The sequence below is a fragment of the Balaenoptera musculus genome, chromosome X (assembly GCF_009873245.2).
Source record: "Balaenoptera musculus isolate JJ_BM4_2016_0621 chromosome X, mBalMus1.pri.v3, whole genome shotgun sequence".
Taxonomy (NCBI): Eukaryota; Metazoa; Chordata; class Mammalia; order Artiodactyla; family Balaenopteridae; genus Balaenoptera; species Balaenoptera musculus.
This window is the reverse complement of record NC_045806.1, coordinates 28174234-28201690: the sequence shown is the minus strand read 5'-3', so window position 1 is coordinate 28201690 and position 27457 is coordinate 28174234. Positions and strand designations below refer to the sequence as shown.

Here is a 27457-nt window from a genome sequence, read left to right as displayed (position 1 = left end):
AAATGACCTCGGTCATAAACTCAAATTTCAGTTTAGAAACTATTTTTGGTGAATAATAGAAACCTTACATACCATCTTCAGATGTTCCGAAAAGATAACCATCCATTTAAGGTTCTTAAAGCTAATTTGTCATATAAGTCAACAATAAGTCAATAAATGTTTTGAAGAATGTAAGAATGTTAATTCTAGAGGCATGCTAAGTGGCCAGAGAACACTTAAAGCAGTGATACTCTTAGTGCAGTGCATGAAACAGCAGCATCACTTGGGGACTTGTTAGAAATGCAGACTTGGAGGGCGCTCCCCAAACTTGCTGAATCAGAAACTCTGCAGGTGGGCCCAGGAATCCTTTACAAGCTCTCCAGGTCCTTGTTGATAAGCCTTAAAGTTTGAGAACCCTTGACCAAGAACAGTGGTTCTCATACTTTAGCATGTATCAGAATCATCTGGAGGCCTTGTTAAAAGGCAGATTACTGATCCCCACCAGAGTTTTTGATTCAGTAGGTCTGGGGCAGTGCCTGAGAATCTTAATATCTGACGAGTTCCCAGGCGATGCTGATGTTGCTAGTTCAGGGCCCACACTTTGTAAATCAGTGCACTAGAGCATCATCTTAGTTTCATCCTGACTCTTGCTTCTCATTTCCCCAAACCAGCCCCAATGATAGGAACCATTTACTCCAGACTAGGCTAAGTGATACTACATAAGATGCCACACAAGGTGATGTCCCTTCTTGTGACACCTCTAGTGCTATATGTTGAAATGATATTTTCATATGCCTGTTTCACCCCCTAGACTCAAAGTTTGCCAGGGCCAGGGTCCATATCTTACTCCCAACCTGTTACGGGACCTTCTGATTTGGGGATGTCCAATACATGTTCCAAATTGAAATGCACTATAATGGAAACTGGTCCTATAAGATGCTACACATAGCTATGGACGTCTAGCTATAGCAGTTTTATGAAAATGTACTCTTCCAGAATGCGAGGTACAAAAGGATGCCAGCTGAGAGGAAGATAGAGCTATATTCCTGGAACCATGACATACAGTTTTGTTTGTTCCCTGAGTGAAGAAAATGGTAGTCACAATTATTCATCTAAAAGAAGAAGCATGGTTGAATGCAAAAATGAGTTGATTTTTAATCAGAAGATGTGAACTACCACTATTTCCTTACTTCTGATTCTTTCCTTTACCCTCTCATACTCTACATGAAATGGTGAAACTGCTCTCAGCAAGGTCACCAGAGAACTCCTTAATTGTCAGCTCCAAAGGTCGCTCTTCAGTTTATCCTTCTTGAACTTTGTGCTGTGCTTGACAGTGGTAATTAGTTCTTTCTTGAAATTTTCCTTTTTCTCAGTTTCTGGGACATTGTTCTCTCCTGTTTCTTTTCTCCTCCTTGCTTTCTGACTATGTCTTCCTCGTATGCTTCGTGACTTAGTTGATTTATGCTCTAGTGAGTTTTCTTGTCACAGGCTACTAACAGATAGTTCACAGACTGGCCACAAACCGCATTTCAAATGGCACTGCCCTCTGCTCAGCTTTAATGAACCACCTCTGCTCTCCAAATGCTCTTTATTCCCTTAAACTTCTGTTTCTTTGTACCTACATTCTCCTCTTCCTATCCCTTTCATGTTGGTCTCCAAAAGACTCACATTTTGGCTTTATTTTCTTTTTATGACACTTTCTTTTCCAGGGTGATATCATTTATAATCCTACTTTTATCAGACACCTATACCTGCTGTTTTCCAAATTAACATCTCTAGCTTAACCTCCTTCCCGATGCTCATACCTATAGCTTCCAAATGTTTTTTGGGCATTTCCGCCTGGACTTCTTACAGAAATCACCAATGAAGTTCTGCAGTTTAGACTACTCATCTTTAGAGACTGTCATTCACATCATAGTTCCTAAAAACAGCACCTTCTGGACTTGTGCAGTGTACAGCCTGTGTAGCCACTCACAGTGGTCATGATATCTGCCACCTCCCTAAGTCCTTTCAATTCTCTTTAGTGTATTTGTTCCTTTACATCCAGGCTGCCTTCCCCCTAGTTAAGTCTCTGATAGTTTTCTGCATGAAATTCTTAACTGATTTCTCTGCCTCTACGCTCACCCATCTTATCCATACTGTTCACAGCCTCCTGAGGGATATCTTAAAATGCAGTTTTAATTAGATCATTCCTCTGCCCGTGGTTCTTGAAATGCATAGCACAGAAATTCCTTTCTGATCTTTGACTGCCTGACTCTCCAGCTTCTCTCCCTTCTCCCCTACCCATTTTCTTATATGCCAGTGCTACTCAAAATAGTCTGCAAACTGTTTATTACCAGTACACAATGAGATAAAGAGCTGGACCCAGAATATAAATCAATGCACCGCTTCCTTTGTCAAGAAAGTTTTGCAATTAAAAAGAAATCAGATGAAATCGTATGCTTCGTGACTTAGTTGATTTATGCTCTAGTGAGTTTTCTTGTCACAGGCTACTAACAGATAGTTCACAGACTGGCCACAAACCGCATTTCAAATGGCACTGCCCTCTGCTCAGCTTTAATGAACCACCTCTGCTCTCCAAATGCTCTGTATTCCCTTAAACTTCTGTTTCTTTGTACCTACTGTTCTCTCTATTGAAGATTCCCTTTTCCTTACTTTCCCTTTTCCAGCTGCCACATTCCTTTCACCCAACTAACTACCTTCTGTTTCTGGAAAGCTAACCTCCCAGACATTTCTCAGCTTTGACAATCCTTCCATTAAAACACTTGCAGAATTTTATTGTAATGATCTTGTTTTTGCATATTTGTATCTACAGTAAACTCCTTGAGGGCAGGAGCCATTTATTTGCAACTCTAGACCGACAGCACTTAACCCAGAAGTTAGCCCATTGTAGGTATTCAGTAAATATTCATGGCATATCAAATGGGTATTTGTCAGTCTTGTCAGGAAAACAGAAAACACTCTAGTTGTTTCAGAGAGAGAAATAATACAGGGAATTGTTGAAGGAGGTGATGAAAAGCTGGGAAGCAGCACAGAGGGACAGTGAGGCAACTCAACACACAAGCAGCATCAAGAGGCTGCTCATTTCCCTAGAGCTAGAGGAACACTGCAGGGGGGATGGTACCAGAGTCCCAAAGTTGGGGCCTTCCAACAGGGACTAGCAGTGTTAGGACTGCCAGGCAAGAGCTTGGACCTGGGGAGGGAGGGACCATCCAGAGGAAACTGAAGCCACAGTGGAGATGAAGCTGCTCTAGAAATGTCAGCAAAAGTGGAGTGTGAAGGAACTTGGCTTTTCTCTTCCTTCCATCCTTCGGTATTCTGCCAGTGCCTCTAATCACAAGCCAGGGGGCAAGCGATGGCAGAAAATGTATATATCCCTCTGGTACAGAGAGGACAAGAGAAACATGAGGAATGGACCTGAAAGAGCAGATGGCCCTGTGACTGCACAGAGATGGATTCTGGCCTTGCATCTTCCACTCATCACCTATGTGACTAAAGCAAGTAACTTAATCTCACTCAGGATCTATTTCTTCACCTCTGAAGTGGAATTTATATGACTTTCCTTGTTGGCCCTCACACTGGAAATTTTACTGTATGTGTCTCTCTTGATGATTACTTAGGCAAAAACATACACCCTCTCCCCAGGAGAAAGTTGAGTTCCCAATTTTTAATTTAGAACAGATATCTTCCCATTACCACATTTGTATTATAAGAGAAAATATTCTTATTCTAACATTTTCTGAGAATATTCTTATTCTGATGTCTTCCCTAGTCAGCAACCTGTATCTCTATGAATCAATACACATCATTTCATCACAAGCAAGTACAATGATGTCTGGCCCCTATGGACTGAATTGTGCCCCACTTCCCCAATATTCATGTCTTGAAGCCCTTACCCCAATTTGATGTTACTTGGAAATGGGGTATTTGGGGAATAATTAGGTTTAGAAGAGGTTTTGAGGGTGGGGCCTTCATGATGAGATTAGTGCCATTATAAGAAGAGGCACCAGAGAGCTTGTTCTCTCTCCTCCTTCCTGTGTGAGGGTACATTGATAAGGCAACCATGTACAAGCCAGGAAGAGAGGTCTCACCAGAAAGTAACCATGCTGACACCTTGATCTTGAACTTCTGGCTTCCAGAACTATGAAAAAATAAATTTCTGTTGTTTAAGCCAGCAGTCCCCAACCTTTTTGGTACCAGAGACCGGTTTCGTGGAAGACAGTTTTTCCACGGATGGGGTGAGGCGGGGGGATGGTTCAGGCGGTAATGCGAGCCATGGGGAGTGATGGGGAGCAGCAGATGAAGCTTTGCTCACTCGCTACTTACCTCCTGCTGTGTGACCCGGTTCCTAACAGGCCGTGACCGGTACTGGTCTGCTGCCCAGGGGTTGGGGACCCCTGGTTTAAGCCACCCATCTATAGTGTTTTGTTACATCAGCCTGAGCTGACTAAGACACTGGCTTTGTAGGGCCATGTGTTTTGCTTTGGGTTTTAACTAAACTTCATAGAGATGCTCACTAAAAGAAGTAGATGAATTGAAACAACTCATGATGCTAGGGAAGTGGCAGTGGGACAGTGAGTACACATCAGATTTAAATGGTTTTCTGCGTTGTACCAGATAGTTTCTAAACCTTGACTGGAAGTTATTTAAACTTCAAAGACCCATGAGATAAAAGCATGTTGAAGTCCTTTAAACTCAGTGAGCTTTCACACTGAGGGTATTTAAAGTTTAATTTGCTTCCCACAAGGTCCAAGGCACCACTCAGTGTACGGAGGGGTTCTTTGAACACTCCTGTAGTCAGTATGAGTCCACAGTATTTCAAGAATGTAGTGACAGCAACATTAGTTTTCTTGCTAATTTTCATATTCATTCAACAATATCTAATGGATCACTATGATGTGCAGAGCACTCCGGTTGCTATGACCAAGAACCATATTTAGTCCTTCCCTCAGGAAGCTTGCATTCTAATAGTATAAACTATGTCATGAAGAAGTACCAATAAAATGTTAGAAAAGTCATAAGGAAGAAAGGATCACTTCCAGTCCTGCTTGACAGTTGAGCATGGAAAGCTCACGGAGACATTAGCATCTGAGTAGACTGTTAAAGGATAGGGGCATATTGGACTCAAGATTAGGGAAAAGGACGATGCAGATACAGGCTGTATACAAGTGGCATTTACACAGGGTTGTGGGTGTTTCTGTTTGCTTAGAGCAGAAATATGCAGTATTGGAAAGAGAGAAGTAAGGGATGAGGTTGAAAAGGTAGGTTGAGTTCATTGTGGGAAAAAAAAAAATGGTACTCAATGCCAGACTAAGGAACTTTAATCTGGTTATAGAGAGACAAGGCATATTTTTGAAAGAGAGCCAAGCAATATGGCGACTGTGAACCACACTTTTGGACCCACCTATGTGTTGGGAGAGATAGACCATCTTAACTTTATAGAGCAGGGAGGTAGTCAGCAAATTTTTCTCTAAAGAGGCAGCCGGTCCCTATTTTAGGCTTGTGCACCGCATAGTTTCTTTTGCAAGTGCTCAATTCTGCTGCTGTAGGGAAAAAGCAACCATAAACAATATGTAAATGATGAGTGTGGATGTGTTCCAATAAAACTTTATTTACAAAAACTAGTGGCAAGCCAGATTTGTCCCATTAACCATAGTTTGCGTATTCCTGCAATAAAGGGTGAAATAGATGAGATTATTTTGCTGTTGATGATTCTTATGTATTTGCCTTTTTGTCTTTGTTACAGCTTTCTTGGCAGTTTTCATTCTGGTGATTACAAGAATGGCTTTTACTTTACCAGTCCTTAACAAAACACTAAGATGAATAGATCCACTCTCAAATGAGAAAGTGAGAGGTGGCCCAGGGGCTGGCTTAAAGCCATCAGGAAATAGTCACGGAAGGCACTAATCACAGTAGCTAACACGTATGATCTCTACCATATGTCAAGAACTCATCTAAATATTTTGCACGTTAACACACTTAACCATTAAAAGAGCATTATAAAGTAGTTTTTTATTGTTGTCACTCTTTGCCAATGGGAACAATGAGGCACAGAGAGGTCAGGTGACTTGTTCAAGGTCACAAACTTTACAGGAAGCAGTGCAGTCAGGGTTTGAACCCAGACATCTAGCACAGGATGCTGCATTCTTTTTTTTTTCTAATTTTCATTGAAATATAGTTGATTTACAATGTTGTGTTAGTTTCAAGTGTACAGCAAAGTGATTCAGTTATTTTTATATATATATATATATTCTTTTTTTTACATTCTCTTCCATTATAGGTTATTACAGGATATTGAGTATAGTTTGCTGTGCTATACAGTAGGTCCTTGTTGGTTATCTATTTTATATATAGTAGTGTGTATATTTTAATCCCAAACTCCTAATTTAATCCCTCCTCCCCCTTTGATAACTGTAAGTTTGTTTTCTATGTCTGTGAGTCTATTTCTGTTTTGTAAATAGGTTCATTTGTACCATTTTGTAGATTTCATATATAAATGATATCATATGATATTTGTGTTTCTCTGTCCGGCTTACTTCACTTAGTATGATAATCTGTAGGTCCATCCATGTTGCTGCAAATGACATTATTTCATTCTTTTTTATGGCTGAGTAATATTCCATTATATTTATATATCACATCTTCTTTACCCATTCATCTGTCGATGGGCATTTAGGTTGCTTCCATGTCCTGGCTGTTGTAAATAGTGCTGCTATGAACATTGGGGTGCATGTATCTTTTCGATTTATGATTTTCTCTGGGTATATGCCCAGGAGTGAGATTGCTGGATCATGTGGTAGCTCTACTTTTAGTTTTTTAGGGAACTTCCATACTGTTTTTCATAGTGGCTGCACCAATTTACATTCCTACCAGCAGTGTAGGAGGACTCCTTTTTCTCCACACCCTCTCCACAGGATGCTGCATTCTTGAACTCTATGTCATGTTATCTATAATGAGAAACTAAAGGTAATTTCATCAAATTATTTAGCTGAAAATAAAAGATTGACTGAGACTGTTTACTAATTTATTGAGGTCTGTCTATGGAAATGGTGCACTTACCCTAGATTATGGCTGTTCTACCTTCTAAGTCTCATATACTCTATGGTACCACTGGAGCATTTGGCTATATCTTTAAATACAGAGATCTTTATCAGTGAAAAAGATTTTTCCTTCAAAGTTAGGTGTCTTTTTCAGTATCAACGCATAAATGGAGTCCCATATAATTGAACTGTTTTTCCAGGTGCAGGACTTCTAGTGCTAACCATGGTCTTAACCTTATTATCTGTCATAACCTTTGCCATCTATGCTTAATCAGTTCTAACATCAGAAAACACATCAGCTGATTGGAAATTTGGGGACTTTAGGAAATTAAGGAAGACTGCAAAGTAAAAATAAACTGGGAAAATGTAACTATTTCATAATGCCATGAGGGTATGAATTCTGCAACTAAATATCATACTTTAGGTTAATAAAAATGTTCAGAGTTAATGTCCTAGTGTTAGAGACTCCAGTCAAATTCTGGCATAATCCAAAACAGCACAGTAGTAACCACCAGACTGTACTGTATAGCAACAAACAGGAAGTTCATGTTGACTTTTCCTTAATATTTAAAAAAACATGGTTTCCCTTTCATTTGGAACAAAGGAATATAAGTGTAGTGTAGTGGAAATCTTTGGATTCAGACATACCTGGTTTTGAATCTTAACTTCATATTTCACTGTGTGTTGAAAGTAAAGGAGGTTTCTGAAGCTCTCTGTTCTTGATATAGCTATGAAGATGAAGATTATAATAAACAGCCTACACAATTATCATGGGAGATGAATTAATTTTTTCTTTGTGAAAGCATGTGACATGAACAAGATGCTTAAAATGCTATTTTTTCCTGTGAATTTGATTGAATGTTAAATTAACATTTTAAAAACTTAATCTTGATGGTACAGGAATGTATTTATAGGCAGATTTATGGAACACAGGTGTCTACATATTTATTAACGTTCAAAAGAACAGGTAAAATTAATGAACTGGGAAAAAATCCTGAGTTATAAAGTCCAGAAAATGCTACTATATTATTTGGATTAAGCGTTTCTCCCCAATTTGAAGACATTTTCTCAAGGGAATCTCTGTGTTATGACTTCAAGATACTTTTGTGTATATGTTTAAATGCCTTCCTCACATGTTCCTTTTACACCATTTTATCTATATCTTTGGACATTTTATGTTTCTCTGTAAGAGAACTCGCATGAAAAATCCATTTGTCACCATGTTATCATTATGTAGATAAGAAAATATAAGAGAAGCCAAATTGGAGTCCAGACAAGCTGTGAAAGGGAATGTGCACCCTCTAGTGCCCACATTTATTTCTCACAAGAGCATATACAGCTTTGCTTTTTGTTTTCATCAATTTTGAATAAACATCAAATTTGATTTTAAAATAAACGGCTCAGGGTTTTCAACTTGAGCATATTACATTGTATGATCATAGATGTATTACTATGACAAGATTTCATCTATCACTTAAAAGAATATTTCCATTAACCTGTGTTAAGATGATTTTCTTGCACAGAACTGTGTTTCAAAGGGACTTTCATTTTACTGAAAATGAAAAATAGGCTCCATGCATCTGTGGCTTAGCAACATTTTATTTCTGGTCCTCTGGATCATGGAGTTTTTGTCCACGTGCTTTCATACTCTTTGGCTTTATAACTAATTCTTCTAATCTAGCTGGTTTTGACATATTAGAATTTGGGGGATTTCCTTAGTTTTTAAGGTGTGTTTCCCTGAAAGTTATATTAACAGAAGATGTAAAAGTGACTTCTTTTCAACCATATCACATTTTAGAAATAAATATTACCAATGTATTTTTAAATGATTGAGATTTGTTACCAAATTAAGCTAAGAAGATTATGTTCAAGTCATTTTAATCTACCACTTGTTAAAATATTTTAGTTGTTTTACTTTTTGCAGAGAAGCAATATTTTTGTAGGAGTTTTATTCTGTTCAGTACAATTAACTATCCTAGAGGTACAAAGATTAATAGCAATGCCAGATAACGCATGGAGAGTTTTCTGGCATTTATAGCTTAAAAATATTAAATTGCTGGGTTTGTATTCAAGGGCATGTATTTTAAAAGGCAGTATTTTATACACATTAAACATGTAATTTCATTTGCCATAATTGACAATGAAGAAGACGCATGATTTTAAGGACAAACTTTATGCTTTGGACTAGAATCCAGATTTTGAATCACATGTTAAATAGGCATATTTTAGGACAAGGTAAACTACACAGAAATTGATTTTTTAGTATCTTTTAAAGATGCATTTCAGCGCAACCTGGAATCATTGAATTTTACTGTACCGAAACGTATTATTTTATGAGTGATGTGCTTAAACTTACACATATAAAACTAGAAATACATTTAAGCTTGTAAATAAGATCACGCAAACACAAGGAAAACAGATTATTTGATAAGACTGTTAATGTGGCAGGTTTATATTAACTGAGGACGGTGTTCTTTCCCATTCGTCATATTTTGTTTCAGGTGCTGTGTAAACTGTCGAAAAGAGTTTATAGGGTTCTTATTATAACTGGGAATCATAACATCCTTAGATGTTATTTAATTTGATTGCTAGCTGAACAGACTAATGTAATTGGAATATCAAAGCTGCAGTGTAAGCAAAGCTGACCTCAGCTTTGTATGTCAGGTCAAAATCGCTTTAATTAGTGAGATAAATAAACACACATTTAAGAGTAATTTTTAAAAAGTCCTTGTTTTTATTTTAAGACCAGTTTGATGGAAGCTTTGTAATTTTTGAAATTTAAAGGAAGAAGTAAAGGAAGATCAGAGAAGTTAAGTCATTTGCCCAAGGAAGCAGCATAAAGATTAAGATGGGTGATTAAAACCTGTGACAGCTGACTTTCAGTTCAGTGAGTTTCCACTGCACCATATTTACTTTACATTTAAAGCACACACAGACATACATACACGCACAAACACATACATTCACAAACATTACAAAAAAAATTTAAGGCAATCATTTGGCCCTGTTTTCCCCCTCCCACCAACACGTGCATATATCTGTGTGTGTATATAAAAACTATCTTGATTTAAGGGAGGTAGTTATCTAAATGTTGACTTGTTTTCTCCTGATTAAATAGGATTTTGCCCTTTAATAATATTGTATAACTTTAAAAGTACAATAATCACCATATACTCAGCACATCTCAAAAACCTAGAAATACTTTATATCTTAGCAATAACAAGGTTTGTATTGATTTTTTAAAATATTGTTTAACAAATTTCATTCAAAATTTTATCACATCTATCTGGTTCAAATTTAATTTGTATTCTATTTATTCAATTTTTAAAAGGAAGTAACATGTGGAAACATATGGGAGGGAGGGACCAGTTTCCCCAGAAGGAAGGTTGAAGGGGAAAGAGTAGGGAGAGGTTGATCAAGAAAACCTTCACAGAAGTTGTATATCTTGGACAGAGTCTTGAAAGATGAGTAGGAGTTCATCATATGGTTTGGCATCCAGAGAGTAGCCATATACCAATATGGAATTAAAGCGTGTTCTCATGTTCTAGAAATCTGAAGAAGAAAGATGATTATTAAAAAATATAATAAACAAAATTTAAAAATCTTACCTCACCTCCAGGAAGATTTCTTCCACATTGTAGTACCAGTAAAAAAGAGTCATAGTTTTGTTTCCATGAACATGAAAACATGTGTTTTAGCTAATTAACATGTACATTAAAATTTGGTTTGTTAAGTCATCTGGTCTAGGCCTAGAGCCTTAGGATTGTGCAAGAGTTAACATATTTCACAAATGTTAATACTTTACTTTCAGGCTGCTAAAGGTGAGGCTTATAAGTTTTTATGAAATTCTATGTGCAAAGATGTTTAAAGATATAATATGGCCATTCATAACCTAGCTCACTAATCAAATTAGTTTAAGTCTGGGAGCTCGAAGGATTTATAGTTTCACAGTTTACACATTTGGGAATGATGAGTTCCAAATGGTATATTAAAAGTGACTGAATTAAAGTTTATGTAAATATGTCATCTTAGTTAAATACTTTATATGGCAGTCACTATACTAACAGAACACAGTAGTGCCCATTAAGAGGCTCTTCTGACATAATTAGCAGTGTTATCAGAGCACAAATTCCATACAATGATTTACTGTTGACAATTCAAAATTGATAACTTTTTAAACTGCAAGTGTTTCTCTGGTTCTTTTGGATGTGTTTCTGTTTTTCTTTTAATTTACTTAAAATATTTACACATACACACACATATACACGCACCTGCAACACAGACATATATCTCCCAATTTTGACTGCAAGGAAGTATAATTGATCTAATTTGCATTATCTTTATGGAAAATTCAACTGGAGGAAGTAGAGTCCATTTGTACAATATGATCTCGAGGGAAAACTTAGACCTTTCGAATATTTGATATATATGCACCATACTTGAAACTTCCAGAAAAATAGAAGATCTCTTTGGAAAAAAACCTTGGTTTGGTAATAAAATATTTGCAAAAAAAAAAAAGTCAAAGATATGGTTGCTCTGTTCCATGAGACTCTACAGATTTTAGTTTTGGGGGTTTGTGATGAGTGCCTTTGTAAAGGAGAGAAAATTGTCACTTCACTGTTAATCATAAATAATCACAAAGATGAGATTTTAGGACATACTTGAAAAATATAGGACAGAATATTCATCAACTGTTACAGGAAGAAAATCATTTTGTAAATAGAGAGTTAGAAGTCATAATTTTCTTAGATAAAGAGAATTTTAAGTTGGATAAAGTTAGACTGGATTTAAGGGATAGAGTCTGTCTGTAATAACATATAGAAGTACATTAAGTACAGAGTGAAGTGTGTTATGAGAGTAAGATGAGTGAATAATAAGAAATTTTATTGATGGGCTGATTCTGAGGGTGTACAGGCCCATTATAAGCAACTTACTCTATGTCAGTTCTTTATCAATGGTTTGTGAGAGTTTTAAAAGTGAAAAAAAATTAGTAGAAATGAGTGATTTTATAAAGGAAGAAAAATACATGCACAGAATCCAAGATTTAATATGGTATTGAAAATAACTCTTCAGTGTTATTCTTGAGGGTTTTGAAAAGGTACCTGAGTTACATCTGTATGATATCTTCAGTTGGTGATTAGAGACCCAGCCTCAAGTAGCGCAAAGTGTGATAAAAAATACCAGTGGCAAAACGCTGGGGAGAATAGATAGCACCCAATTTAGAAATATGTATGGATTTAAATCAGGGGAGTCTGTTAATTTGGCATACATCTCAGCAAGGATATGTGAAAAATATTCAATGCCAGTGAACATGTGAAAACTAGGGGGCAAGGCACAGAAAGTGATGAAGCAAGAGCTGCCGAATTGATAAGGAATAAAGTAAATGTGCAATTGTTACTTGGAAGCCAGGGTCTGAGTAGAAGCCAAGAAGGAGGTCTTGTTCATTTTGCTAAAAGTGGTGGAAATGTCACTGAGACTAAGCATTGAATGTGGGCCATTGGCACTCAGTAAGAGTGCACAGGAAGCCTTTTGAAAACTCTGCCTCTGCTTCCCCTTCACCCTTCCATCCTCGTTGCTGGCACACAGAGATGGGGCTGGCTACTGGCAGAATACTGGAGGGAAAACAAGTGCTAGCAGCTGACAGTTAAGTCCCAGAATGCTAAGGGATGGTATTGAATGTTAGATCTTGGAGTATGGGCTGACTGTATATTACATTGAGACAGAAAAAGTTTTAGTAAGAAAATCATAGATATGGTTGAAGCAACAAGCCCAAATAGAAGCCACAGGAAAAAAAAAAGTAAACAGAATATTACATGAGCAATAGCTCAGAGCTTAAATCATGTAAGAATTGGGTTTAGGTTCCACCTATTGCCAAAGGAATCAAGACATCACAATGATGAAAGAAAAGAGAAAAAAAAAGTCTAACAGCTAAGAATAGTATAAACTCACTGATACTTTGTTCCATTCCATTTCAGAAAGAAAGTGTAACATATTAACACACATGCTTATGAATAGATATAGTTTACCTGGGTAAAGCACTTTACTCACAACTTCCCTAAAAAATATTTGAAATCCCTTAAAAATAAATCTGTAACTTATGTCACAGAGTGTTCTGCCTATGTTTTCCTCTAAGAGTTTTATAGTGTCTGGCCTTACATTTAGGTCTTTAATGCATTTTGAGTTTATTTTTGTGTATGGTGTTAGGAAGTGTTCTAATTTCATTCTTTCATGTGTAGCTGTCCAGTTTTCCCAGCACCACTTATGGAAGAGGCTGTCTTTTCTCCATTGTGTATTCTTGCCTCCTTTATCAAAGATAAGGTGACCATATGTGCATGGGTTTATCTCTGGGCTTTCTCTCCTGTTCCATTGATCTATATTTCTGTTTTTGTGCCAGTACCATACTATCTTGATTACTGTAGCCTTTGTAGTATAGTCTGAAGTCAGGGAGCCTGATTCTGCCAGCTCCGTTTTTCATTCTCAAGATTGCTTTGTCTATTCGAGGTCTTTTGTGTTTCCATACAAATTGTGAAATTTTTTGTTCTAGCTCTGTGAAAAATGCCATTGGTAGTTTGATAGGGATTGCATTGAATCTGTAGATTGCTTTGGGTAGTAAAGTCATTTTCACAATGTTGATTCTTCCAATCCAAGAACATGGTATATCTCTCCATCTGTTTGTATCGTCTTTAATTTCTTTCATCAGTGTCTTATAGTTTTCTGCATACAGGTCTTTTGTCTCCTTAGGTAGGTTTATTCTGGTCAGAATGGCCATCATCAAAAAATCTACAAACAATAAATGCTGGAGAGGGTGTGGAGAAAAGGAAACCCTCATGCACTGTTGGTGGGAATGTAAATTAATACAGCCACTATGGAGAACAGCATGGAGGTTCCTTAAGAAACTAAAAATAGAACTACCACATGACCCAGCAATCCCACTACTGGGCATATACCCTGAGAAAACCATAATTCAAAAAGACTCATGTACCACAATGTTTATTGCAGCACTATTTACAATAGCCAGGACATGGAAGCAACCTAAGTGTCCATCGACAGATGAATGGATAAAGAAGGTGTGGCACATATATACAATGGAATATTACTCAGCCATAAAAAGAAACGAAATTGAGTTATTTGTAGTAAGGTGGATGGACCTAGAGTCTGTCATACAGAGTGATGTAAGTCAGAAAGAGAAAAACAAACATATATGGAATCTAAAAAAAAAAAGTTTCTGATGAACCTAGGGGTAGGACAGGAATAAAGATGCAGACATAGAGAATGGACTTGAGGACACGGGGAGGGGGACGGGTAAGCTGAGATGAAGTGAGAGAGTGGCATGGACATATATACACTACCAAATGTAAAATAGATAGGTAGTGGGAAGCAGCTGCATAGCACAGGGAGATCAGCTCAGCTCTTTGTGACCACCTGGAGGCCGGGAATAGGGAGGGTGGGAGGGAGATGCAAGAGGGAAGGGATATGGGGATATATATATACATATAGCTGATTCACTTTGTTATACAGCAGAAACTAACACAACATTGTAAAACAATTATACTCCAATAAAGATGTTAAAAAAATTAAAAAATAAAAAATAAATAAAAATAATTTATTAAAATAAATAAATAAATAAATCTGTAAATCAAAAGAGTATAATCACTCTCTAAAAGATACTTATGTAAAGAGCAAGTTCAGTCATCTTTTGCAGTCTCTTTCCAAATCTATAAAATCAGACAAACAAAAACATTGAATGAGGAAAGACCTCTCTATGGGATTTCACATCCTGTTGCCTGAATTGATCTGAATTATTAGAACTACATGCCAACTGGTGCCCAGGCCTCCCTTAAATTCTTCAGTCTGAGCAGCAAGCAGACGGTTACCATGGTGTTGACTCCACAAAGGCTTCATTGTGTGGAGATAACCAATTTACCTGGCAGAGTCTCTAGTCTAGAAACTGATTTAATCTTAATTCATTGAAAAGGTGTTTTTTGATTATCCTAAACAAAAGTCACAGTGTGAGCTGAGCCCCAGTTCTATGTCTAAAGCATTTTTTGTCAAATGGATGCTTCGCTAAACCAAACTCCTTGGTAATGTGGACTGCTGCATTTTCACCTCTGTTATCTGTGGAGTTTAATACTATGTCTGGCATATAATAAGCACTTAGTATATATTTTGTGGCAGAAACGAAGGGAGAGATGTGTTTTAAAAGGAAACATACAGTTTCACATTTTTCAGAAAGACATGTCTAAAAGTATTATGGTTTTTTTGAAAATTATTTATTTTCAAACTGAATAAATATCCTTTACCTGTTTTTTTCAATTGATTAGAGGTGGTAGTAAAGGATAATTATAACACATGTGCAAACAAGACCAATGTAAATTCCAGGCCTGGTGAAAACTTTCTCCAACATAGGCCTTAGCAGATCTCTCCCAGCTGTGATGCCAGCTTAGCACCTTGAGTCAACTTTTAGTTTCATGGACCTGTAGGTGGATGTGAGCAATCTTTACTAGAGATACTCTGAATCAAAAGGGTGTGAGACCACAAAAACCAAGTCTAAAGGGAGAATTTGACATTGAATGGTGGATATTCACATCTCACCTTTATGACTCAGAGAGTATTTGATGTGTAATTGAGTCAGACTAGTGTAAAGGTGAAGGGACAGATTTGACCAGAGTGACCAAAGTGGATTATATCAAGAAGCCAGGTTTCCAAAATAGAAATCTTCTAGTGGATAAGAGTCAATGAAGGATTTCACTTCATTGGGGGAGGGACAAGACTGCAGTATAGCTCCTTGGTTCCCTAAGAAACTTGAAGAGAGATTTGTTTCTAGAAGTAAAGTATAGGGTTAAGAGGTCTGAAATTTTGCTCTTTATCCTAAGAAAAATGGAAAATCTTTGAGTGGCTTAATGAATGAAGGTTATATAATCAGATATCTTTTAGAAATGATAATTTCACCAGTAGTGCATGGAACAGATGGGAGGGTTCCAGAAAGGTTGCCTAGAACCAGTGGAGAGGCCATTTCAGTAGTTTTGGTCACATTTAATGGCAAGATCAGTGAGGATGCCAACTGTAGAGATCCTGAGCAGCAGACAAATTCACAAGAAATAGAATGTTTGATGGATTAGACTTTGCTAAATATGTGAGGGAAGGGAGAGGAGGGTATCAAAGGTCATAGACGGTGATGCCATTCACAGGTCTGAGGACACTGGGAGGGTACCAGTTTGGGAGAGAAAATCAGACATTAGGTCTTGACATTATATATTGAAAGAGCTCTTACAGCATGCAAGTGGAATCATCCAGTAGGTGGATGGTTATGTAGCTATGGAGCTCAGAAGAAATGCTTGAAGTAGAGATATCTGTATCGGAGTCATTGATATATATATTGTGGTTAAGGTCATTAGCATGAATAAGATTGCTAGTGAGAGAGAGTAATATAATAGGATAGAAGATGACTGAAAATGAACTGGGCCTTGATAAACTTCAGCATGTAATAACAGGATGGAAGAGGATGAGCCTGCAAAGAAAAAACTACCCGTGGTCATAGAAATAGAAGACAAAATAAATAGAGGGGGATCATGGAGGCAAAAAAAGAATTTCAAAGAAGAGTATGGTCAACAACAGTGTTAAGTGTTGCTAGATGGCAAGAAAGTAAAACTCTCTATTGGCTTTAGTGACATGATTCCTTTATTAATATGTTTTTGTTAAGAAACAACATTGAGTGGATTAAGGAGTGAATAGGAGGTGGGGAACTGACAGGAAACTGGACAACTGTTGCAAAACATTTGCCTTTGCAGAAGATAAGAGAATGGCCAGAGGAGAATATGGGGGTCAAGAGAGTGTTGATTTTTTAATAAAGGAATCAATAAAATATGTTTAAATTTCCATATGAAGAATTAACTTGAGAGGGAGGGGTTGAATTTACAGTGGATACATTAAAGAAATTGATAGACTCAAACGCCTGAGAAGAAGTAAGAGAATGAAGTACAAAATGCAGGTAGAGGGATTGGCTTTAAGTAAAAGAAGAGAAAGTCACTTGAAGGGAAAGGAATGAGAAGGGCACAGGCAGGTAAGACTGAATATTTGGACATAGGAAGTGGAAGGGAGAGAAATTCTAGTCTGATAATTGCACTTTTCTCTGTAAAGTAGGAAACAATGTCGTCTGTTGATAGGTGGAGAAAGAAGATGGATGAGAGCTTTTTTTTCATTTTGGTTGATTTTTTTTCCCTTGATGGTTTTTTATTTTAAATATAGCAGTGTGTATGTCAATCCCAAACAAAAATGATGGATCAGAGCTTTGAGAGCTTTGGGAAAAGTTTGAAATAGTTCCTGTGGAGAGTCAGAGCTCAAGGTGAAAAAATTAAATATGGCAGGATGCTGGGTTCATTTGAGGCTGTTGATCATTGCCTTAGTCTGGGTTTCCACAAGAGTGGATCTGGAGACAAAGATTTGGTGCAGGTAGTTTTTTAAGGAAATAATCCCAGGAAGCAAAGTGAGGAAGTGAGATAAGAAAAAGGCAGCCTTTACAGGATGATACATGAGCAGGTTAACAATGGAGGCAACTGTGCTCAGTCCTGCTGGGAACCTTCTGAGACACTGTGTGTAATATCCTTCAAGGTGGTTGCACTGAAGGCAAGGGAGCTGGGATATTTATCTACCAACTCCCGGCTCTCACTAGCTGAGGGTCACCCCTGAGGTATTAACATCCCAGTACTCCTGGCCTGCCCCATGCACTGGCAAGTGAATGTCCACAGGCAGAGGGACACAGAGATTTTTATACTGGACTAAAGGAAAAACAAAAATGTCCTTCTTAAGACATTCTGATGGAAAACATGCACTGGATTTGGTGGGTGGCTAAATGACCATAGTTGAAGACTGTTGATTTCATAAATTAACATCAATGAGAAAGATTTTTAGTAGCATGCAACAGGACTCTTTTAAAATCAACATTACAAGTGAAGAAATAGGAAACCTAATAGTTAAACTTATGCGAAAAACAAATGTAGGAAAGATAACCACCATGTATGATAAAATAAAACACCATAAATATTTATAATCCATATGCAAATGAAATAAGGGATTGACATTTAATGATGTGGAATTTAGAAAAAAAAATCTCTGAATTCAGATCTCTGTTTCTTCTATTTCCAGGTGGGTAGCCTTGGTAAATAAAAACTTAGTAAATATTTATTACTATGAATCAGGTCCTCTTTGAGGTGAAGGATATAATGGTGAACAAGATGAATTAAGTTTCGTCCGTATGGTACTAACAGTCTGAGATCAATTGACTTAATTTCTCTGAGCCTCCATCTCCTCATATGAGCAGAGAGATTGGTAGTACATTACCACTGATTTTTGTAAGAAAACAAAAGGCTTTTGGAAGTGTTTTGTGTTCTGTGAAGCTCTCTATCAGTTTAATTTTAAAACAATAGCCTGCAACTAACATGAAAAATTCTAACAGGTTTATATGATTTAAAGCCCTGAAATTTGAGTTGATTGAGCTCATAGGCTACCTCAATGAAAGTACTCATAAATAAAGAAGATCATTGTCTATTCTTTCCTGATTATACTAAACACCACTGATATGATCTTTTTAGGAACCAAATTTTAAGGAAAGTAAGATACTGACAAACCATGGAATATCCATTGAAGTAACTAGGAGTAGGGTAGGCTGACCATCAGATATCTTCTAGTGGATTTAAAGAGTTGATTTCAACTATTTGAGGATTGTATTGGAAAAGAAGCTACAGCATGGTGATTACAGTACATTACTTGGTGTCTTAAATCTTGTATTTGTATTTTTGGTCTACTCCACAGATTTCCTATGAAAATTGAGCAAGTCATTGATTTTTCTGGATAACTTTCATTTGTTTGTTTGCCTGTTTTGTTTAATAAACAGTTGGATTAGATGATCTCTAAATTCCCGTTATCATAGATTCTTTACAGATGCTGATAAAATCTATAGGTCCTTTCTCAAGAAAAATGCACACACATTCAGAATTGTGCCTGAAATTTCAAGTGATTCATAGACATTCTCCACCCTTGCAACTCACCTTACTCCCTGAAAATCTCTGCTTTAAGTAGACCTGAATCACCTCATCAGAGTTAATAGTTTATTCCCAGTAGCTCCATAGACCTCTGCAATAAAAGAATGTTTGAGAATAACAGTGTGGGTGATCACGTATCTATTGCAGCATAACAACCCACCTCAAAATTTAATGGCTTATTTATTTATTTATTTATCAATCATATCTCACAATTTTGCAATGTGGGCAGGGCTCTTTGGGCAGTTCCGTGGCTCTGAGTGGAGTCAGCTGGAGCACTCACTTGGTTGTATTCAGCTGGTGTTTGAGTTGGGTCAGAAGGTCAAAGAAGGCTTTATTCGCTTGCCTGGTGCTGCATGCTCTTTCACATGGTCTCTCCACCTGGCAAGCCTGAGCTTTTGTAAAGCACTTTAGGATCCTTCAAAGTCTTATATAACACTTGCCTTCTCAGAGCGTGTGTTCTGCGAAGACAAAATCCAAGGTGCAAGCACTTATCAAGCCCATGCTTGCGTTACACGTACTAATATCCCTCTCATTTGCTATAGCAAGTCACATGACCAAACACAGCGTCAATATGGTTGGAGACAACACGAAGGGCATGAGTGTCCAAGGTATGGTTTAATGGGGGCCACCAAAAGGAATTTTTTGTTTACTGTAAGTACATTCCAAAAAGAAAGAGAGTTATCTTGGAAAGTACTAACACTTCAATCATGCAGACATTCAAACAAAGGCTGAGGAATAACTTATAGAAGATACTGTAGAGGTCATTGCTACATTGAGATGAATAAAATGACCTCCGTGATCATGGACTAGATCAAAGCTGACTCCAAATTTTGAGCCATCCTGACTAGGGAAATAGTAGTGCTGTTAACAGTAATAGGGGCATCAGGCAGAAGTTTCAGGTTGGGAAAAAAATGGTAAATGTTGATAGATTGGTTTTTTTTTTTTCCATATAGAAGAAAGAGATAAGCGAGAAATAATGACCCTTATTCTTCCCTGTCTTAGGTTGGATGTCGATATAACTGAACTTCACAGTTGGATTACTCGTTCAGAAGCTGTGTTGCAGAGTCCTGAATTTGCAATCTATCGGAAGGAAGGCAACTTCTCAGACCTTAAAGAAAAAGTCAATGTAGGTTATGCATTAATTTTTATGTATTTTTCTAAGTTTTGCTGCTTGTAAACTCTATGCTCTGAACTCTTATTCTCTTAAAGTTGAAAAGATTAAAGTGATATGATATAATGCTTTTAAATATATCTTTGAAATATATTTTACATATCAAGTAGAATCAAAGTTTAGCATAGAGAAATGTTTACTGATTCTGCTGTGACTAACGAGGAATGCTTTTTGTAAACCTTCTTTAACTTTTATATTATTTAGCTGTAAATTAACAACTTTGTAACATGAACTCATTGATTTCCCTTCATATATTGTTCTTTCACCTGAAGGCTGGGATTTTAGCAGGCTTGCAGAATAGAATGGAATAGAATAGACCCGACCCTTAGAAATACTAAAGACCCTGTTTGTGCTCTCACTATCATCAAAATGTTATACTTCAAAGTCATTAATAATTGTCATAAGTTATAACATATTTGCATTTTCTGGATATGTATGTATTACATTACCATAACTAAAAGATGCCCGGCCTTTTTCAGTATTTTTTTATAAAAGATTGTTTGCTGGTTTTATTCCCTACTGAGACATTATAGTTTCATCCTTTGCAATAGGGATTTTTATTAATTTAATAAGAGCTGTTTCATCTTCAGGGACATTATCAAGGCTTTGATTTTTCGACTTCGACTTATAAACATTCATTTTTGGTATATAATTGGCAATAGTTTGTGAGGGAATTTCTAACAGGCAGAGTGAATATTCTGCAGTGGGCAGGCTAAAGAAACAGGTATTCTGAATGTTAAATAATTTTAGCTATAGGAATATCACATGTGTGGATTCACTCTGCTTTATCTTTCAAGCATTTGATTTCATGAATTACAAAATCTATTAGATTTTTACAAATACAACACTACCACAGATACAAGGGAATACCTGCCATGGGGTTGGAACTTTTGGAGAACAAAAAAATCTTCTTCTAGGAGAAAAAATTCTATTTTTTTAGGCTGCTTGAGGGGGAGAGAGAATTTCATCAACATTTCTCAGAGTTGACTGTTTATAAATGGGAAAGTTATTTTAAATTTCTTATTGGCTTTCTATGGTATTCTGTTATAAGCTTAGTAACGGACTATTATAAATAGTTTCAAGAAAAGGGAATTATGATTATATTGTTAACGTTTTAGTTTTAAAATTAAACTGAAGGATAACATGTAGTAGAAAATAGCAAAATATCTTATTTCAGAGTATACTTATTCAAAGGTATATTCTTTGTTATAATTTTTGAGGGAAATTCTACAAGTAGAAAATTACTTAGAGAAGATGAACTCTAATTATTTTTCGGAGTTCATGTGACATACTCGACCACTGAAAGTATGAATCACCTTGGGTAGACATTTTATTAGCTAATTAAAAATTTTTTATCTATCTGAATAATCTACTTAACTGTTTGCCATCCTATTTCTGTGTCTTAAAATAGCTTTGATCAAGCAGGAAAATTGAATTCTAGCATTTCCAGACTATAAATTTAAAAATTTCCTGTTATCATATGGTTACCTAGAAGCAATTTGCATTTAATCAATAGTGTCAGCAATGAGAGACTGAAAGTGCTAAAAAAAAAATGTACACTACTGTATGAGTGGTTTTCTGATGCTTCGTTGAGTCACCTTTATCAACTTCTACTCTCATATTCTGAAATAAAAACATCATTCTTAATTGCCTACTAAAATAGGACATGAAATGATTTACCTAGACATTTCCTTCAGGCTAAATATAATGTATATGTATTTTAAAAATCCTTGAGAGAAATACATTGTAATGATGATGGATATGCAGTTTAGGCATACATTAATTTTCTTGCTTCTTCACCTGTCAGTTTATGTAGGTTATTTTGAACACATGGGGGGCCTATCTCATGAGCTTGAGTGGTATTAATTCATTTTTAGGCATTCATTAAAAATGGCTAAATGATACCTCCTCTTTTTTTTTCTTTCACTTGAAGTAATAAATGAAGGAAGGAATCAAGCACTTTCAGCCAATTAGAATATCCTAGGACATTATCACTTCAGTTTTATATACTTTTAAATCTAGCAAAAATTTTCCTTCTCTATTAACCATGTGTTTTATCCATATAATTAACATAATACACTTTTTAAAAAGTTGAGTTCTAGGGGACATATCTACTCAAAGTGTGGTCCCTGGACAACCAGTATTGGCATCATCTGTGAGCTTCTTAGAACTGTAGGATTGATTTCAGGCTTGATAAATCAGAATTTGCATTTAACCAAGATCCACAGGTGATTCCTATGTACATAAATGTTGGAGAATCAATACACAATGGGAGACTTTACCAGACTGCTAGGTGTTCTTCACTCATTCTGTTAATGTCGCCATAGTTCAGAATTTCCAGCTGACTTAACAGGTATAGCTACTCAACTTCTTGAACTAAGCACATGGTAATGTAAGTTAGTAATTAAAACATCAAAACAAGCTCTTCTTACCCCAAGGTGATTTTATACCTCTACAATGTTCTCCTGAAAAGCCTTCCTACTAGCCATTAAGGTCAACAGGCCTTGGGCTCTTCCTGGGACTTACACTTGCTTACACCCATACCAAATCAACTTTTCACCAAGTTCTGTGGGAAATCTTCAAGCCAATTAATTCTACGTTTCCCTTATCTCTATTACCTGTGTTTGCCACCGAGAATATAGGAACCTCTATTCACCTGTCCTTTCTTGTATCTTCGTCTCTATGCTCTTCTGTACTCTTTCCTTCTCACTTTCTCTTCACTGAGTGTGCTTTCTCACACTCATTCACTGTGCACTCGGAAACCCTTCTTCCAAAACAGACTTTCTCTCCTGTATACCCGTTTTGTTCATATATGGAATTTATTGGGTTGGCCAAAAAGTTTGTTCGGGTTTTTCTGTAAGATGGGAAAAAGCCCGAACGAACTTTTTGGCCAACCCAATACTTTTACCCTTAAGATCACCACGAAGACTAATGACTCGCTCCTCCACTCCTTTAGAATTGCTAGTTTACTCACTTCTCAGGGTCACTTCCAAAGGCACCACCCTTAATGTAAAACTACCTCTTCCCTTGTGTATCATGCCAAGTGGCCATCTGCCATTCACCAATTTATTCTGTTATTTTCTCTTTGAAGACTTTGGCATCAGGTTCACAATCTCCTTCACCCAAATTATGCCTTTATCCTTAAAAATCTCAGCCCATGTGGGCTATCTTGCTGTCTCCAAAAGCTTCCATTTCCCTCATGTCCTCAATTCACCTACCCACTTGCATTAACAATGCTGTAGATGTTTCACTGCCAGACGTTACTCCATTTCGGAAATACCTCACTTGAACAGACTCATCAGTAGCTCTTCCTAAGCTTTCCATACTTCCCTAGTAAATTTTCTCAACTTTTCTTAACTATTATTTCAAGTTTTCATGGGTCTCTTAAACTTTTCCCCACCATTTACAGTAGGTGACTTTCCCTCTTACTTTAGTTAAAATAATCTCTCTTAAATTATGTGTATTTGTGCCCACGGTCTCTTTCTTTCCCTCTGCCTTGGTGGAAGAGACTGTGTTTTGGCTCATTAGGGCTGATCTCGGGGGGTGTGTATTCAATATCTTCACTGTCTGTGTCCTCAGGAACCTGCTTCCATTCAGCCGCACATCCATTTCTTCAATGTCTCCCTATTTTCTGGGTCTTTATCATCAGCATTTAAACAGGCTGTCCTATCCTATAAACACATATGTGAATATTTTTGTGCCTTATTTTCTCAACTTCTCTGCAGGACTAGACCCTATTAACCTCTTAGTCCTTCATGAAATTCTTTCCTCCTTTGGATTATGGAATACCACTCTCTATTGTTTACCTTTTTAACGTTTTTGCCCTTTTGTTCCATCTTGTTTTTCCTTTAATATTGAAATTCTGTACAGTTCTTCCCTTGTTTTCCTCTCTAGATTATCCTCATTACTTCCCATTCAAATAGCATCTATTTTCTAATGACTCCCAAATGTGTATCTTTAGCTCGTGTCTCTCCCTTAAAGCCCAGTCCAATATATCTAATTGCCTAATAGACAAAATTAATTGAATGTTTGCCTGCAAACTTAAACTTCAGTCTCTCTCCAGCCCTCCTTTATTCTTTCTTTTTACTTTTCTTCTTCCAGCAACCTCATCCAGAAACCTAAAAGCTAACTGGGTCATCTAGATTTTTTTCCTACCATTCACAAGTCTACCCTTTGACAAGTTCATTTAATCTCATTCCCTTAACAGCTCTTGAAACTGTCCAGTTCTCTCTATTCCCATCACCACAACCCTGACTAAAGCTAATATCATGGCTGACTTTGGTTTAAGATGACAGTCCCTAGCTGGTCTTCACTGCCACTAATGTTGTATTACTTTAGAAGTTTTCACATCACTTCTGCCAGAGTGAACTTACTAAAACATACGTAGTATCCTGTTATGCCTCTGTTTACATTCATTTGAGAAAGAAAAGAGCAGCCACTGAGACCCAGGAGCCGGCTTGGCACTACAGTTAGGCCTTGGAGGTGCTAGATGCTGTACTAGTGCTCGCAGCTAGTCTGTAATGTTCTCATGTTGAATATGACAAACAACTCAGAATGCTCACCTCAGACAAGGCCACTCCACAATCATGATGGATCACGACAAAAACGTGACCATTGTGTAATTATGTCTCAGTACAGTAAAAAATACTAACATTGTCCAAACCACCCAAAATGACCAAATATCCCTCCTCTTCACTAATATGACAGATTATGCACCTTTACTAATCATGGCTTTAGCCTCTCTACATTCTTTCTGCCATCTAGATACGAAGATTTAAGATAGCCAATCATAGAATCACCTCCACTTCCTTACAGCGTCTAATTAAAGGCAAAGCCTTGCTTCCTTGACCACCCACATCACCTTACACAAGCCCAAACCCTATAAACTATTTGTAACATCCTCTTAGAGACATACCCCCATAGTTCCCTATCACATGCCATGTCTCTTGTTGCAACTAGTAAATCAACTTAACTTTGTTCATCTACAGGCAGGTTCCTGGTGGCCTTTGACTGAAAGGCATTGGCAAAGTCACTGTCTTCATGTTGCCCTTATGCAGACTACATGACCTAATTCCTTTCTACTTATCCAAACTGATTTCTCACCATTGTTACATTGATTATATTGTTGGTTTCTAGAAAATAGGGACTGGAACTTAATCTGTTTGGGTTTTGTTTGCTTGTTCGTTCGCTTTTGGTTTGGCTTAGTTTGGTTTTGGTATACAGTGTATAACATAGCACCTGGTATTTAATCCAGTTAATGTTTGATTATGTGAATAAGTGATTTTTTTTTTCAGTTCTGCAGGCACGTTTTAAGTCAGGCTCTGCTACCAATATGAAGGATATAACAACTTCTGAATAAACATTTGAGTGAATAAATTACTTTTTCTGTCAAAGGGTAAAACTTCATTATAGAATCTTAAGTGAATAGAAAATTAATTGCTTCTATAGTCAGAGTAGGACTCTGGGGGATGTGGAACTTACTTTCATATTAATTAGAAAAGATGTCATGAAAAGAAGAGGCCTTTAAGAGATGCCGGTAAAGAAGGAGGACAAGAGGTCATGAGTGTTTTTAATCAGCTTATTAAAGAACTAGTAAACTTCTCTTTCCTGTATACTTTGCTTAAAACTTAATTATGTTTCTTTTTTTTAATAATACAACTAAATTGCCTTTTTTGATCAATTATCTTATTTTTTGAATTATAATTTACATACAATATTATATTAGTTTCGTGTGCCCAGCATAGTGATTTGAATTGCCTTTTATTTTGCACTTGAAGTTATACACTTTAGAATTCATAACTTCCTGATGATCTCTCAGAATTTTCATGAACCCATTATATATTTGAAAATGTACAATACATTGCTCATGCAATGGTTCACTCATGCCTTTACTTGATGTTATGTGTACTAGATACTTTAGAATCTGACTAGTAGCTTCTGAACATATGATCATATACGGAATATATACTGAGTAAAGTATTTTTCTCTCTTGAGAAAAAATAATTTCAAAACTGCATTCTGTTATAAAATATATACTTTTACAATTAAAAATATTACATCCATATTATACATATGTATTCATACACATACATATATGATAAACAGAGATACATAAGGAAATAGGCACACATACAGAAAAGCTGGATGAGTTTCTAGAGGAAGAAAGATTATAGAAAGATCTTAATGTCAAGGGCAGACATGTTTTCATGAACAAGGTGATTTTAAAGAGGTTGTCTTAGTTATCGGTACTTAATGCTTTAAGAAGCATTGTACCTGGCAGGAAAAATATTTGGAGCCTTTCATGAAATAAGTTTCTGTGAAGTAGTGAGGGCTAAAATCTGGCTATAGATATTTGGACTAACATTGAAGATGAAATGCATGGAAGAAAATGGGTGTCATCGTTGAAGAACATTCAGATAATATTTGTGGCCTTGAAAACAAGGGGGAAGCTAATATATATATATATATACACATATATATATACGTATATATATATGTATATATATACGTATATATATATGTGTATATATATATATATATATGTATATATATATATCAATAAATAGAAAGAGAGAGTTGGAACCATGGAAGAGGAAGAAAGACTGAAAATGTTGAAACATTTGAAAAACATCTGAGAAAAAAGTAATCCCCAAGTTTCTGAGACCAGTAAAGTGTTGTTACACTTATTTCCTAGTGGATAACAAAACATCCCCACATGTCAGCATAGCCAAAGATTTTGCACAGTCTGGAAATACAGGAACAACTTAATTAGGGTACTTGAAAATACTATAACTCTCTACTTGACAAATGGGAATACTTGTTTATTTGCTACTGAGTCCAAAGAATGCTGGTTAGTACCATAGTCAAGAAACATTCCCTTCTCTTTTGTTCAGTATCAAGTCTACATTTTACAATCTCCAATATTAATTTGGATCGTGATAATGCAGCTTTAGTTTCTTCCTTATGAGATCAGTGTCTCTGTTGCCTTGGTATTTCATTCCATTTCTGTTAAATTCAACATCTTCTAGCCTTATGATTTTATGTTGCTTTTTTATGAAGTCCATGATATCTCAGTGAAGATGCCAGAATTGTTTCCTGAACTTTTGTTCGGTAGACCGCTGTTGGGAGTTTATACTCCCTCTAATTTTTTTCAATATGATATCTTTTCTTTATTCTGTAATAAATGTTACAAGTACCATGTTGGGGTTTTTTTCCCCTTTGTTTTCTCT

General features: G+C 36.5%; 1 protein-coding gene across 1 annotated transcript in view; it reads left to right on the top strand.

The window, feature by feature from the left end:
- LOC118889001 (dystrophin) overlaps positions 1-27457 on the top strand; it is a 1535792-nt gene that overhangs the window by 288718 nt on the left and 1219617 nt on the right. The window contains exon 14 of the mRNA XM_036840547.1: positions 20060-20183. Within this exon, the coding sequence (XP_036696442.1) occupies positions 20060-20183 (124 nt within the window). The remainder of the gene's footprint in view (positions 1-20059; positions 20184-27457) is intronic.